General features: G+C 40.7%; 2 protein-coding genes across 2 annotated transcripts; one reads left to right on the top strand and one right to left on the bottom strand.

Annotated features, from left to right (window-relative positions):
* Nucleotides 1-521: 521 nt before the first annotated feature.
* Nucleotides 522-13996, bottom strand: LOC126378938 (alpha-centractin). Its single transcript, XM_050027476.1, has 9 exons — nucleotides 13843-13996; nucleotides 13531-13595; nucleotides 12333-12507; nucleotides 11297-11448; nucleotides 10174-10317; nucleotides 8742-8907; nucleotides 7914-7983; nucleotides 5324-5490; nucleotides 522-4813 (listed from the first exon to the last, which is right to left on the bottom strand). Exons 1-9 carry the CDS (start codon nucleotides 13888-13890, stop codon nucleotides 4670-4672), a joined length of 1131 nt encoding a protein of 376 aa, XP_049883433.1. The 5' UTR covers nucleotides 13891-13996; the 3' UTR covers nucleotides 522-4669.
* A 181-nt stretch (nucleotides 13997-14177) lies between these two features.
* LOC126378922 (GDP-fucose protein O-fucosyltransferase 2) lies at nucleotides 14178-15691 on the top strand. The gene has a single exon (XM_050027451.1). The coding sequence runs from the start codon at nucleotides 14251-14253 to the stop codon at nucleotides 15472-15474; it is 1224 nt and encodes a 407-aa protein (XP_049883408.1). The 5' UTR covers nucleotides 14178-14250; the 3' UTR covers nucleotides 15475-15691.
* Nucleotides 15692-15844: the final 153 nt, after the last annotated feature.

Genomic DNA, 15844 nt, shown 5'->3' with positions numbered 1-15844 from the left:
GAGCCTAACGCTCATAGACTTACGCATGGTATAATAAAGGTATGCTCAATCTAAGGTATCTCCTTTAGGGGAAAGTTATAACGCAATCGTTATATTGAGTCAAGTTCGCGGCGATATATAGTGTTGGTGACGTCGTAATGAAAACTTTGAGGGATGATTCAGGCCATGATTCTGAGTTGATATCAAGTGGAATTTTCCGTCGCAAAAGTATGGCACTGAAAATAATTAAGAAAAAAACTAATACAGGACGTGGTCTCCGCTTCTAGCATCAACACCTTCAAAAACAAATTGGACAATTACCATAAAACAGAGAAAGGAAAACACAACTGAATAGTTGAATACAGGCACTTATCAGTGAAAACTGCCTGCCTGAGTTAATAATAATAATATTTTCATGAATTTTCTGACAGGAAATTCCACTTGATATCAACTCAATCTTAATTATTATATATTAATTATTGTATTCTATGTGTTCTCGCAAATAATTTGATTTGATTTGAAAAAAAAACAACACATTTATCAAAAGAAAAATAATTTAATTGCAATACAAAAATTGTCTTTAACATTTTATCTTACAACATAATCTCTATTCAACTAAACCAACGCAGATTAATTATTTTGACAGAACAGCCTCCGTGGTCTAGTGGTTAGAGCGTTAGTCTCACGACCTGGAGGTCCGGGTTCGATTCCCGGTGGGGACATACCACAAAAATTAAGCACTTAAGATAATAACTCATTGGTGAAAGTACGGTACCGGGGTTGGAACCGACGCTCCCCCATTGAGAAGCAAGCCTTTGTACCACAGGACCACAGTGAAGATTGATTGGATATTCTAAAAATGATTTAATGCCAAAATAACCATTCACACAACGGTTTAATTACAAAAAAGCTGCTTGCGATAATATAGGCACTATATCATAGCGTTTTATTTTGTTAAATACAAAGTTGCACCATAAGTAGTGTTATCACAAAAAAAAAAACATAAAACTAAGCTTTTTTTTGACGTGACTTATTGTAGATTTGCCGTAGATGGCATTAACTACTTGGCCGGACAAATGGGGAGCGCTGAAGGCTCTCACCCGGTACAACGTTTAGGACAACAGGCCTGAGGGTGCCCAGTTGGGCGCGAACCTCGGCTCAGGGCGTCGTCTGAGAGGAAAAATATTTGAAAGGATTAATCGACCCTAGTGGGTCGATAGCGATAAGCGCTGATTAAGGGAAATCGTCGACCACGCCGGCGGGGTCCTGAAGCTAGCCTTTAGGCAGATAGGACCAGAGTACAGCCATGAGTAATATAATGTACCCACTTTAGGACCCTGTCGCACTAACATATTTGACATTTAGTGAGACTTACAGTTCAATTTGTCAAAAAAGTTAATGTGACATGGTACCAAAGTTGTCGAAATCACTTTGTGAGACTGTCCTTTGTTTGGTAAGGACTTTTCAGGCTTGAATCACTTGATTGTCCGGAAAAGTAAGATGATTCCGTGCTTCGGAGGGCACGTTAAGCCGTTGGTCCTGGCTATTAGCTGTAAAAACACCTCCACCAACCCGCAGTGGAGCAGCGTGGTGGAGTATGCTACATACCCCCTCCGCTTGATTTAGGGGAGGCCTGTGCCCAGCAGTGGGACGTATATAGGCTGTTTATGTATGTTATGTATGGTACCAAAGTGTATACATATTAATGCTCGTGACCGTACAAGAAAGAACAATTTGAAAAAGAAAAGCGGTCAGTGTATTTACATACTTTTAAATGTTTTTTTAATATCTTACAATATGGGTACCTACTCGAAATAAATGCATTTTTTTTATTTATTACAACGGGAAAATTCCCGCGAACTGCGCATCTCAGGTTATATTATTAAAATATGTATTAATGGTTTAAAAGTTTAAACAAAATATGATTTTATTACAAAAGCCGTAGACATTTCTTCAATGAGCAAACAACATGAACATAATTACATACAATCTTCACGCAATCTCGCTTTGAGGGTAGGTAGAGAAAGCGCCAGCTTGCTACCAACACCCATCATCATAAGAGCCACGCTCTTGTCGGTGTAGCATTCTCCATTCTTGTCTATCAAAGGCCAATCCTTTCACTTCATAAGACACGACGTTCGCCTTCTCTTTAATCTGTTCCATGTAAGCTCTTCTTGGTCTTCCCTATGGTATAAGAAAACCAGGCTCAAAAGTGACAGCTAATATTTCAAGGTTAGCCCAGCTGAGGTCATCCCGCCCTGTGTTGCCATTTCGTAAAAATCAAATTACCCACGTCCAATTTTTTTATATTTACTTTGCAAGGAAATTTTGTACTTTTAGTAAAAGGTTTACATACAGTTTTAATGATTTTTATATACAGGGTGTTAGTGACATCGTAACGAAAACTTTGAGGGTTGATTCAGACCATGATTCTGAATCAATATCAAGTGGAATTTTCCGCCGCAAAAGTATGGAACAGAAAATAATTAAAAAAACAAAAAAAAATCACGAATTTTCCGACAGGAAATTCTACTTGATATTAACTCAGAATCATGGTCTGAGTCATCCCCTTCAGTATTCGTTACGATGTCACTAACACCCTGTATGTGACAAGTAATGGTAATTAAATACATTAGTCAGTAATTCACTTAATTTTCAATGATAAAATTTACGTCCTTGGAATGTTGGAGATACCAATTGAATGGTAACACTTACGTCATCAATGGGCTAGCAATGGCGGCTTGTCATAGGATTGAGCATACCTGGTCTTCTTATACCATGGTCTTTCCTTCCCTCTCTTTCCTTGTAGCTTCCCTTTATGACGTTTTTAATGAATCCGTCGTGTCTTATTAAGTGTCCTATCTTGCATCTAACACCCATGATATGAAAAATAAATTATTTTCTTTTCGAGATAAGCGATTTTAGCTAAATAAATTATATATATTTTTTTATCTTATCTACTAAGTCTTAGCATCTATCATCTGAAAGCCAGTATTCATCAAACGTGTATTCTGCCCACCCTAGTAATGACTATGAGCGTTTAGTAAGTATGAATATTGGTTTTTATATAAGCTTATACAGGGTGATAGTGACATCGTAACGAAAACTGAGGGTTGATTCAGACCATGATTCTGAGTTGATATCAAGTGATATTTCCCGTCGTAAAAGTATAGAACTGAAAATAATTAAAAAAAAAACAAACATAAACATGAATTTTCCGACTGAAAATTCAACTTGATATCATCTCGTAACAAATACTAAGAGGGATGATTCAGCTCATTATTCTGAGTTAATATCAAGTGGAATTTTCCATTGCAAAAATAATTGAAAATATTAAAAAGAAAACTAAGAAAATCATGAATTTTGCGACGGGAAATTCCACTTGATATCAACTCAGATTCATGGTCTGAATCATCCCCCTCAGTATTCGTTATGATGTCACTAACACCCTGCATGATAATCCTCCGAGTTACATAATATTATCATGAAAACCACGTAAGTGCCATTTTGAATAAAACTACATTCTGACGTGACTTAACACCTTGTGAAATGACATAAATTCAAAAATGTTACATTGACCTTCAACAAGTTTATCCATGATAATTACGTTGAATAAATGATTCTGATTTCTGAAACTAACTCGTCTATTGCAAGGTTTTGTTAACAAAAGTCACATACGAATTTGTGAATGATTTATCGAAATGGCGCCTATTTGGTTTTCAATATAAGCGACGATACAGATTTAACCCCAATGTGACCCTATATGACCTTAGAAAACCAAAGTGACCTTCAAAAGAGCTTCAGGGGGGTTAAAATGGCCACATCGAAGCAATTCATCTAAGAAAGCAATATTGGTATTTGACATTTGGTTGCATTGCGCACTTACTTTTATATGCGCTTTGGCGGCGAGGGTGTGCTGCCGCCAAAAGATGTTTTCGGGGTACCGAACTGAGCATAGTACCCCGTTAGCCACAAGTTGGTAGTGTGACTAGGGACCGACGATCCAACGGTGTTATGTTGGAAGTTGTATATATGCGTCTTGCTGTGTATACTTCGATATCGCGTTTCACGACTGCGCAAATGTCATAATGCAATATTGCTTTCTTAGATAAATTGCTTCGATGTGGCCGTTTTAGCCAGGCTGGTCACTTCGGGTTTCCACTTCGTTACCCTTTGGGCTCACAAGGGGTCGTGACACCCAGCCATAAATTTTTCAACTATCAGATGATCTTACAAAGGTGAACGAAAACACCGCGTTCAGCGGTGAAGGAAAACATCGTGAGGAAACCGACATACCCGAGAAATTTTCGGAGGTACGTAACCTGGGGAGTTAAAATGGCCACATCGAAGCAATCCATCTAAGAAAGCAATGTTGCAATTTGACATTTGCGCATATAAAAGTAAGTGCGCAATGCAAACAAATGTCAAATAGCAATATTGCTTTCTTGGACGAATTGCTTCGATGTGGCCATTTTAACCCCCTTTAGTATTGGGCTGGTTTTCCCTTCGCGGGTTGGAAGGCCAGACAGGCAGTCGCTAGAAAAATCCGGACCTGTCAAATCTTCAGATGATGGTGAGATGGTCTTACGACGCGACTTCGGGTCACCTTGGGGGTCACTTTGGGGTCACTTCGCCTCCCAGGGGTCAAAAGGGGGTCATGACCCCTCTTTTTTTATTTTTATTTTTTCAATTAGAATGTCTTGCGGTGCACGGCGCGATGTCCTTCTTCGTCGTATTCCCTCTTACAGACCCACATCTTGCGGAAAGTGTCTAACGAGGCGAGAATCGAACCCCCTATCCACGTGGAGTAGAGACGCTCTTGTGGCGCTGAGATCTGTGGACCCGAAAAAACAATAGGTAAATTAATTCAAACAATTGCCATTCAGCAACATAATTTCTCCTTTTTATTCAAGAGCCGCGCTCTTGTCGGTGGAGTAATCGCCATTACTCCATAGATAGGGCGTATAGAACGGTGGCTGCCCCAATCGCCTTCCGTTCCGCAGCACACCGAACAATTTCTCAATCGGCGATGTTCTAGCATAACATAACATACTTTACGTAACATAAATTACATAAATTAATTTGTGCAATGTATATAAAAAGATAATTAAAAAGAGTAATAAAAAGGAAAGATTTAATTTAATATTAGAATAACATAGAATCGGGTCTTGTACTAGGTTCAAGATAAATTATGAAATTCTGATTACTAAAAAATATCATTGAAGGAAATATTGAGGGAAGAAGGAAATATCGGTGACTTTAGTTCTCCTGCGGATCTCCTCATTTCTGATACGATCGAGCAGGGAAATCCCAGATTATACCGAGACAAACTTTTCCTTCTTACCCTGATCTTCATGTCCTTGGGCGCGAGCCGGCGTATCTCTGCCAGCAGCCTGTCTCCGAAGCCCCGGAACAGCGTGGAGCCTCCGCTGAGCACTATGTTCTGGTAGAGCACCTTGCGCAGGTCCATGTCAGACTTCTGGATGGCGAACATCAGCACTTCGTGGAGGCCTGCGGGGGTTCAACATCGTCGAGTTAGTATGCTTAACCCTTTCACGGGCAGAGACCATGGGTCATTGATGGTTCATAATAGATAGACACCTTGGAATCAGAACGTCATTAGACGACCGACTGTAATTGGAATACCATTGTATTTAAGTCTATAAATTATGTAATACGAACTGGATTAAAAAAAAAGAAAAGAAAGGAAAACATGAAACAGTAGGACTAGGGCCCTGTGCTGGGAGGTTTTCTGGCCACGTCTTTCCCTCAGCGTTACAGATTCCGATGTGGTAGTAGTTTTACAGCTAGTTACATAATGGTGCTAATTCCTGTAAATACCATCTAATTTTATTTTAAGTTATATCTGTCATTTTCTTATCCGACGAAAAGGAAAGGGACGGGTAATCGACAAGCATAAAATTTATGGAACACACGTCAATTTTAAGCACAAATCTAAACCAACCGTCTAAAAATTTTACATCCGTCAATAACCCGACACAGTTAAGTAGACAGCACGTCAAACGGATTGCATACCAGCGACGTTTTGATTCGCCCGGGTTATTCATTCATTTACTCATTCTTCCTAAAATTAAGAGCTGTGAATCATCCGTCCCTTTCCTTTTCGACGGATATGAAAATGACGGATATAACTTTAAATAAAATTAGGCGGTGTCTGCAGGAATCGGGGCCAATATGTAATTTAATTTTTTGACGTTCAAAAAGCGCTAACTTTGTAAGCCAATTTTGAAAAATAAATATTTTTGAATTTTTGAACGTTCTGTCCCCGAAAGTGTTAATGCACTCCTTGCATCAGCATCAGAGTGTGATCTGTTTGTGAGTGAGTGGACGTATGTGTGTCGCGAGTGTCTTAAGTTCTGCGCGATGATGAATGTTGTGTGAAAATTAAATATGTTTTTATATTGTTTACACTTAAGTTTCATATGTTTAATTAAAATATCATTGTTTAATTGTTTATATTGAAAGTTTCACGACGCATTGGCGCTTCTGCGCTGTAAAGTCGTGAAATGTAAAATAAAAATAAATAAATAATAATACTAAAAAACACCTCCACCAACCCGCAGTGGAGCAGCGTGGTGGAGTATACTCCATACCCCCTCCGGTTGATTGAGGGGAGGCCTGTGCCCAGCAGTGGGACGTATATAGGCTGTTTATGTATGTTATGTAAATAATAATACTACGTATAGAACGGCAACTCTCCGCTCCCCACCAGCGGCGGAGCTAGGTTTACCTCACCCCCTCGGTCTTACTTTAGTCTTCAATCGTATAGCGTCAGACGTCACACACACAGATGCGCGTGTATGATAACGTCAATGTGTAGTGTCTGTGTAAAACGAGGTTGTTTGTATGAAGTGTCCGGGGTGTGCTCACTATCTGGAGATCCGGGTTCGATTCCCGATGGAGCTATTGTCGAAATCACTTCGTGAGACTGTTCTTTGTTTGGTACACAGCAGGCTTGAATCACCTGATTGTCCGAAAAAATAAGATGATTCTGTTTTAAGTTTACGCGGTTATTATCATAATTAAAGCACATAATAGTCATCCCGTGATCATGGCACTTGCAACAGTGTCGAAATATCAGGAGTCTCATATCCCCATTTAAACGCGGTAAGAACCCGTTAATGGCCCCGATTCCTGCAGACACCGCCTAATTTTCTTTTAAGTTATATCCGTCAGTTTCATATCCGTCGAAAAGGAAAGGGACGGATGATTCACAGCTCTTAATTTTAGGAAGAATGAGTAAATGAATGAATAACCCGAGCGAATCAAAAAGGTACGTCGCTGGTATGCAATCCGTTTGACGTGCTGTCTACTAACTGTGTCGGGTTATTGACTGATGTAAAATTTTTAGACGGTTGTTTAGATTTGTGCTTAAAATTTACGTGTGTTCCATAAATTTTATGCTTGTCGATTACCCGTCCCTTTCCTTTTCGGCGGATAAGAAAATGACAGATATAACTTAAAATAAAATTAGATGGTATTTACAGGAATTAGCACCATTATGTGCTTTAATTAAGATGATTCTGTGCTTGAGTTGATTACCAATATACAGGGTGTTAGTGGCATCGTAAAGAAAACTTTGACGGGTGATTTAGACTGTGGCGGACCCAACTAGTTGGCCACCTAGTTCCGCTCACATTCAACAGATGGCGCCACATCCAATAATGCAGTCTTCAAGCAGTCGTGAAACGCGCTATCGAAGTTTACACAGCGAGACGCATATATACAACTTCCAACACAACACTGTTGGATCGTCGATCCCTAGTCACACTACCAACTTGTGGCTAGCGGGGTGCTATGCTCAGTTCGGTGCCACGAAAACATCCTTTGGCGGCAGCCCATCCTCGCCGCCAAATAGACCATGATTCTGTGTTGATATCAAGTGGAATTTTCCAAAAATGAATGTGGATTACCTTCACACTCCTCTCCGATGAGGTCTGGCCTGAAGAGGACCTCTGGTGCTCTGAACCTCGCCGGCCCGATCTGTCGACAACAATACCATTATTATTATTACATTACTTAACGGCCTCTGTGGTCCAGTGGTTGAGTGTTGGGCTCACGATCCGGAGGCCCCGGGTTCGAATCCCGGCGGGGACATATCACAGAAATCACTATGTGGTCCCTAGTTTGGTCAGGACATTACAGGCTGATCACCTGATTGTCCAGAATTAAGACGATCCGTGCTTCGGAAGGTACGTTAAGCCGTTGGTCCCGGTTACTACTTACTGATGTAAGTAAGTAGTTGTTACATGGGCCCTTGGCGGCTCAATAATAACCCTGACACCAGGGTTGATGAGGTTGGTAATCCACTTCACAACCCACACGATAGAAGAAGTACATTACTGTACTATATTGCTTTCTTATTACAATTATCGTGTGAGTTGTGAGGTGGAATATTATTAGACGATTGTTTTGGATTTCTGCTTGAAATTGACGTGTGTTCCATAAATTTTATGCCTGTCGATTATCCGTCCCTTTTTTTTTCGGCGGATGAGAAAATGACAGATATAACTTAAAATAAAATTAGATGGTACATACATCCATACATACATAAACTCACGCCCGTAACCCCTAATGGGGTGGGCAGAGCCACAAGTAATCAAGATAACTTGCAGCCACTGTTGATACGATGTCGTAAGCTGGATATGATGAACCTTATGGTGATAAGGGATCAGCCTATCACCCATAAAATTAGATGGTGTCTACAGGAATTATCACCAATACCACCCTAAGTAACTCACCTCAAGCTGAGTCCCATCAGGCAACGTGTACTGGGCTCTCTCAGTGTCCAAGGTCTCTTCCTTCAACGGGTTAGGAGACAGGTAGCAGGCGCGCTCCTTGATGGCCTTCACTATCTCCAGCTCGGCTGAGGTGCGCAGGTTCACGCCCTCCTTGCGCAGGAGCAGACTATTCGAAACAAATATGCTTTATTGCACACAAACACTTATAAAACGAGTAAAAATAAATAACCGTATCGTTCTCAAGCAATTTTTTCCAAGCTACCACCACCAGCACTCGCGGCATAGCAACCGTATCGCGCGCGGTATGAATTGGGTCGTGTACTAAAATTCTGATCACGTCAGATCTGGCAACCGAGGTTGCCTAGGTATTGTTGGTTATATGGCGCATAGCAACGGGGTTGTAAAGTAAGGTATTTTACATTATTATAATTTTGTGTTCTTTTACTGTTTATTATACGTTAATACTGAGGTCATCTTTGATTTCGCTCGCTAATACCGCGTATTCTGCGTTTATTAGTCGAAGCATTTGTGCTATATAATTGAAATTAACAAAAGTGAAAAGAACAACACCCCATCGCCATGATGTTGGAAGGGTAGAAAGGAAGATTAAACGCGGTGTTGCCATAAAATAAAACTAATTTTAGTGTGTACTATGCAGTACACACACACATACAGTAAAAGTAAGATGATTCCGTGCTTCGGATGGTACGTTAAGCCTCATCATCACCAGCCCATTAACGTCCCCACTGAGTGGGGCACGGGTCTTCCCTTTGGATGGATAGGGAGATCGGGCCTTTAACCACCACGCGGGCCCACTGCGGATTGGTGGTTATTAACGACTGCTAATGCAGCCGGGACCAACGGCTTAACGTGCCTTCCGAAGCACGGAGGAGCTCGAGATGAAAACTTTTTTTTGGTCACCCATCCTATGACCGGCCTTTGCGAAAGTTGTTTAACTTCAACAATCGCAGACCGAGCGCGTTTACCGCTGCGCCACCGAGCTCCTCATGGTCCCGGCTATTAGCCGTAAAAACACCTCCACCATCCCGCAGTGGAGCAGCGTGGTGGAGTATGCTCCATACCCCCTCCGGTTGATTGAGGGGAGGCCTGTGCCCAGCAGTGGGACGTATATAGGCTGTTTATGTTAAATACTTTGCGTAGCTGTGCGCTACGGCATGCGTAGCTGCGTAGAGCTTTTGTATCACAGTGCTACGAAGGTTGTAACACTGATTTTTTATTATTATGGATTCATTAAAATGTGTTTTTCTAATTTATGAAATTACTATTTAACATAAACGCTGCGAGCCGTGATAACCCAGTGGGTAGAACGCTTGCCTCTCACTTTTAACGCAGTATTCTCCGTCCCTTTCCTTTTCGACAAAGAATACAACAGCTCCAGCTGCAGTTTACAACTTGACCAATGTCAGCTCACCGCAGGTATCTGGTGACGTCTCTGCCAGCCACGTCTACCCTCATGATGCTGTGTGGCATCGCGAAGCCCTCGTAGATGGGCACTGCGTGGGTCACGCCATCACCGGAGTCCAGCACCACGCCTGTCGTGCGGCCCGTTGCGTATCTGTGGATAATGACATCATCGTCTAGAACGTCTAGGGCCCTGTGTCGAGGTTTTTCTTGCAGCTTCTTTCCCCCGGCTATACAGGTTGTGAGAAGCTGCAGTAGTTTTAGGCGGATGAGACGTTCGTTATGTAAAATTGACGATTCAAAGTGTAACTATGTTACCTACTGAATAAAGATATTTTTGAATTTGAATTTGGTATAAGAAGAGAAGGCTCTGCACGGTAACGCCCTGAGCCGAGGTTCGCTCTTAACTGGGCATCCTCAGGCCTGTTGTCTTAAACGTTGTACCGGGTGAGAGCCTTCAGCGCTCCCCATTCGTCCGGCCAAGTAGTTAATGCCATCTGCGGCAAATCTACAATAAGTCAGGGCAAAAAAAAGCGGCACGAATTAAGTATATCGAGGCCTTCGACCAATAGCCGTTTGACGTCCATCTACGTAGATAACATTCGTATCGTATTGATATAAACAAACTAGGGATCACAAAGTGATTTGTCCCCACCGGGATTCAAACCCGGGGCCGTGAATCGGGAGTTCAACGCTCAACCACTGGACCACGGAGGCCGTTTTTTTAATTAAATGATATATTTACGTTATAACAGCCTCCGTGGTCTAGTGGTAAGAGCGTTAGGCTCACGATCTGGAGGTTCGATTCCCGATGGGGACATTGTCGAAATCACTTTGTGAGACTGTCCTTTGTTTGGTAAGGACTTTTCAGGCTTGAATCACCTGATTGTCCGAAAAAGTAAGATGATTCCGTGCTTCGGAGGGCACGTTAAGCCGTTGGTCCCGGCTATTAGCCGTAAAAACACCTCCACCAACCCGCATTGGAGCAGCGTGGTGGAGTATGCTCCATACTCCCTCTGGTTGATTGAGGGGAGGCCTGTGCCCAGCAGTGGGACGTATATAGGCTGTTGATGATGATGAACCACTGGGCCGCAGAGGTCGTTATAACCGCTATAGCTGAGGAAAATACTCACAAACTTAGTACAGCCTGCATGGACAGAAAAAGGGCGGGAACATTGAAAGTCTCAAAGAACACCTCGGCCGCCTTCTCCCTGTTGCGGCGCGGGTTGAGGGGCGCCTCCGTCAGAAGGACCGGGTGCTCCTCTGAGAACGTTGATAGTTGGTCCTGGAACGAGAAACCGACGGGTAAAAAAAGCATTCTTATTCGAGACTAGACAACCGGAGCGGAAATATGATTGGCCACCTGATACGACACGATTCATTTATAACAGATAAACTAATCTGAGGGCTGGGGTGATCGCTGTCTTTCACACACACGCACGCACGCACGCACGCGCGCACACGCGCACACACACACACACGCACACACGCACACACACACACGCACACACACACACACACGCATACACACACATAATTTATGTATATGTGGGTGGAAGTTTGTAATGGCCTTCCAATTTATATAGGTACTTTAGTTTTTGTAATACTATTAAGACATTGTAAATTTCCCAAATAAATAAAATAAACAAACATCATAGAAGGAGAAATTGAGAGGAAGGGGTAGACCTAGGAGAACATTTGTGGAACAAATAAAAGAGAAGGTGCAGGTCGTGTCGTATCAGGTGCAGGAGGTGAAGTATTTGGTGGGAAGAAGAGAGGAATGGCGATTACTCCACTGACAAGAAACAAAGAGAGAGATTTATTTTGAGACTTGACTTATTGAATCCTAAAAAATAATAATAATTAAACTTAATGTTACTCAGAATCACGGTCTGAATCATCCCCCTGAGTATTCGTTATGGTGTCACTAACTACTGTATATAAGTGACGAGTGAATAAGACTCTTAGTCATAAAACCCTCATACATACATACATAAACTCACGCCTATTTCCCACCGGGGTAAGCAGAGACTATAGAATTCCATTTGCTTCGATCCTGACACACTTCTCTTGCTTCCTCCACATTCATCAATCGCTTCATACACGCACGCCGGTTCAGAGTAGATCGTATTGAACCTTTTCTAAGGACATCTCCAATAAAACCCTCACCTTACTATAAATATAGTTCCAAACTCTCTCCATATCATTCCAGTCGGTTACGGTGCCATGTTCCATTGGATACTTGATGCTGAGCAGCCCACGGTGCTCCTCTGCTCGGGGGCCAACAAACAACTCCCCTTCCAGTGCTCCTGCCATGACTCGGACGTGCTTCGGACGACCAATGCTGTTTGAAGAATGCTCAAGTTAAAAGATAACTTTCGATAAAATACTAACCCTACTCATTATATTACTCATTGATTTACCACAACCGTAGATACAGTGCTGGATACAAAACTGCGGCGACAATTTGGCGCTTGTTTAGCTATACATTCGTACACAGCGGTTTATACATTCAATAAAATCGTGTCAAATTAAAAAAGTACGCATCTTCTTACGTATATTAGCGCGTGGTACTTCGTAACGCGGTCGGATTATACTGCAACTTGGATTGACTGGGAGGACTTGTTTTAGTGTATTTTAAACTAAAATAATCAATTTTGGTGGGTTTTATCGCTTAAAGCGAATAGTTAAGTCTCTTGTGTTTTATTTTGGTGTATTGTTTGTTTTTTTGTGATGTGTAATGTGACTAATGACATAGTAATTTATTTTATTATTATTTACTTAATGATCGACATTTAAATTATCAATTTTATTTTACTATTTGCATTGTTATAATTTAAATAACTAAAAATGTAGACCAAATGTCCAAATGCTGTTGGATATCTGAATAAATAAATAACATACATACATACATAAACTCACGCCCATAATCCCTAATGGGGTGGGCAGAGCCACAAGTAATCAAAGACAACTTGCAGCCACTGTTGATACGAAGTCCAAAGATGGATATGATGAACCTTATGGTGATAAGGGATCAGCCTATCGCCCATAACATTAGTCCATCATGTTAGAGGACACAATCCCTCTGTCGGTTTTTACGACATGCCCGGGAAGAGAAGCAGCTGAACGTGTTCTATGTTTTTTATATGCTCCCAGAACAGCATAGAAGCAAATAAATAAATAAAATAAAATTTAGGTGATGCAAGACCTCATAGTGGCCCCAGCCCCGTTTTTTATCGAGGCTTGACCCTTAATGATGATCAAATCATCACTTTACAAAAGAACACCATTACAGCACAGCACTACATCATTCTGTTCAGGGATTGTTATTCCCAAGATGTAAAAATCAAATAAGAAATATACTCACTAGTTGGGGAACCTGCATTTTGGTATCTGGTCGCCGGCAAAGCCCGCTTTGATGACCCCAGAGCCCTGGAACCGTTTAAATATACCTTTTAGAAGAATTGACGTCGAGCAAAAATCATGACTCACATTTTTGTATTTTATTATAATAAAATACACGCGATAGTTCGTATGAAAGATTTTATTACACTAAACACGAACGTATTATTTACTATTCAAACCGAACACTATTGATATGTAAAATAAAATAGGAAAATATAGGAGTGCCATTCGGTCTACGAAATAGATGAAAAATAACGAAGTTAAAGATATTTACGTTGTCAATAACGACTGGCTGATTAACTATCACGTCATTCAACTCCATTTTTGCTATTGCAAGCAATAAATTGGTGTTTTAATAGAATAATCCCACTTTTATTTCGGAATGATCCACATTCGTTTAGCTTCCCACGAATGACATCAGAATTTGAGTTGCCATTGCAAAGAAACGGAAAACTACCACATCAGACAGATTGGAGATTGTGAATGGGTGGACTCGTTTGTACGAAAATTTAGAGCGTTTTTAAAACGCTCGTCTACAAGTTCTACAACCCTAGTTGTGGATTTATTTTTATGTATAGCAACATTATTTAAAAAATTGCTTAAGTCAACTTTTGTTGCTTCCGCCGAAAATTTCGAGAAATTTTGAATTTTCAATGAAAATAGGCGGTTTTTACATTCAACGATGTTTACATTCTGTACTTTATTGTTCATGAATGTAAACCTCATGAGCGCAGTGCAAAATGTGGACTCTGGATACTGTGATATTGCCGGCGAATCGTGTGGAACACAGACTGATTTATTGCAGGAGAGATACATATTTTACGATGTAAACCCGCCAGAAGGTTTTAATTTACGACGCGACGTGTACATGAGGTTCGCTACATTGTTAGCAGCACAGAATAGTGAGAAGCGGGAACTCTGGCATTTAGTTTTACCGCCATGGTACAGACTTTACCACTGGAAATCTCAGACTTCAAAATCGAAACCTGTGCATTGGAGTTTATTCTTCGACGTGGACTCTTTGAAATCATACGCTCCAGTCGTAGAACTCCACGAGGTATTCGCAAAATATCCGAATAAACCTTTGGAAATTGACGTGCTTTTCATTTTACAAAACTTTGAAGACGCTTTTGAAGGGGGTACGTTCGTTGAAAAATGGGAGATAGTTAAAGATAAGTGTGAATACGACGGCCTATTCTGGGGTTATAAGAACATTACTGCTAAAGAAATTATTTGCGTCAAATTCCAGGGCAAAATCTCTAAGCTTTGGGAACTTATCAACTTACACAAATCGGCCAAAAAAGTCATGTTCCATCACGCTGAGATACCTCTACACAATAATTATGGCTCCAAAAGTTACTGGGAATGCCGAAAAAGCATGAAATTCAATGAAGAACTCGTTAACATAGCTAAAAATTTCATAAGGAACCATTTGAATTGCGATTCCGATAAATGCTCAAGCATCATCAGCATTCATTGGAGGCGCCAGGACTTCGCTCGTAGTCGCAAAGACGAAGTACCCTCCATACCCGGCACGGTCAAACAAATCCAGAAATTCATTAAGAAAAATGCACCAACAATAAACAAACTCTTCGTAGCAACCGATGCATCAACTACAGAAATTAATACGTTAGAAAAGGAATTGGCAAAGTTGAATTTCCAAGTATACTTCTACATGCCCAGTAAATCGGTTATTGATACGTACAATGACGGAGGTATAGCGATCATCGAGCAAATAATATGTTCTCATGGAGCATTTTTCATCGGCACCCATGAAAGTACATTTAGTTTTAGAATCCAAGAGGAACGTGAGATTTTAGGGTTTGATAGTACAACTACGTTCAACATATTGTGTCCGGATCATGGCAAATGTGAAAAACCTTCAAAATGGACTATTGTTAATTAAAATGATCGAAGTAACCTGTAGACTTAAAATACAATTAGGTGTCTGCTGCAAGAATCAGAGGCAATGTTAGTAAATGTTTTTGATTTTTGTTTAGGTATTTAAAATTGAATTGAGAAAAATATTACTACTTTATGTAAGAAAAATATTATTTAAAAAATGCATTTATTATTATAAGGATATACTCAAAAGTGAGTGCCATATTAATAATTATATAAGCTACTATTAAGCTTAGCAATAAAGATATCAGAAGGAAATGAAATTTTTGTATGATCAACCTATTAACCTCATTAATGTCCTATCTTATCCTGTATAAGAGAGTCTTTGTACGTGGTATGCAAAATGATAAAATTATCTCCCAAAATGGGTTGAA

Source organism: Pectinophora gossypiella, chromosome 27, assembly GCF_024362695.1.
Source record: "Pectinophora gossypiella chromosome 27, ilPecGoss1.1, whole genome shotgun sequence".
Lineage (NCBI taxonomy): Eukaryota > Metazoa > Arthropoda > Insecta > Lepidoptera > Gelechiidae > Pectinophora > Pectinophora gossypiella.
Note: the sequence above shows the minus strand (reverse complement) of the source record. Positions and strands in the feature narration are given on the sequence as shown.

What these genes read in the sequence shown, in the direction of transcription:
- LOC126378938 (XM_050027476.1), bottom strand. Translation starts at nt 13,890, where the DNA reads ATGGAGTTGAATGACGTGATAGTTAATCAGCCAGTCGTTATTGACAAC. An exon ending in GGAACTATATTTATAGTAAG is followed by an intron (nt 11,449 to 12,332) that starts GTGAGGGTTTTA and finishes TTCTCGTTCCAG; the next exon opens with GACCAACTATCAACGTTCTC. An exon ending in CCAAGGACATGAAGATCAGG is followed by an intron (nt 4,814 to 5,323) that starts GTAAGAAGGAAA and finishes TCGGGTCCACAG; the next exon opens with ATCTCAGCGCCACAAGAGCG.
- LOC126378922 (XM_050027451.1), top strand. Translation starts at nt 14,251, where the DNA reads ATGTTTACATTCTGTACTTTATTGTTCATGAATGTAAACCTCATGAGC.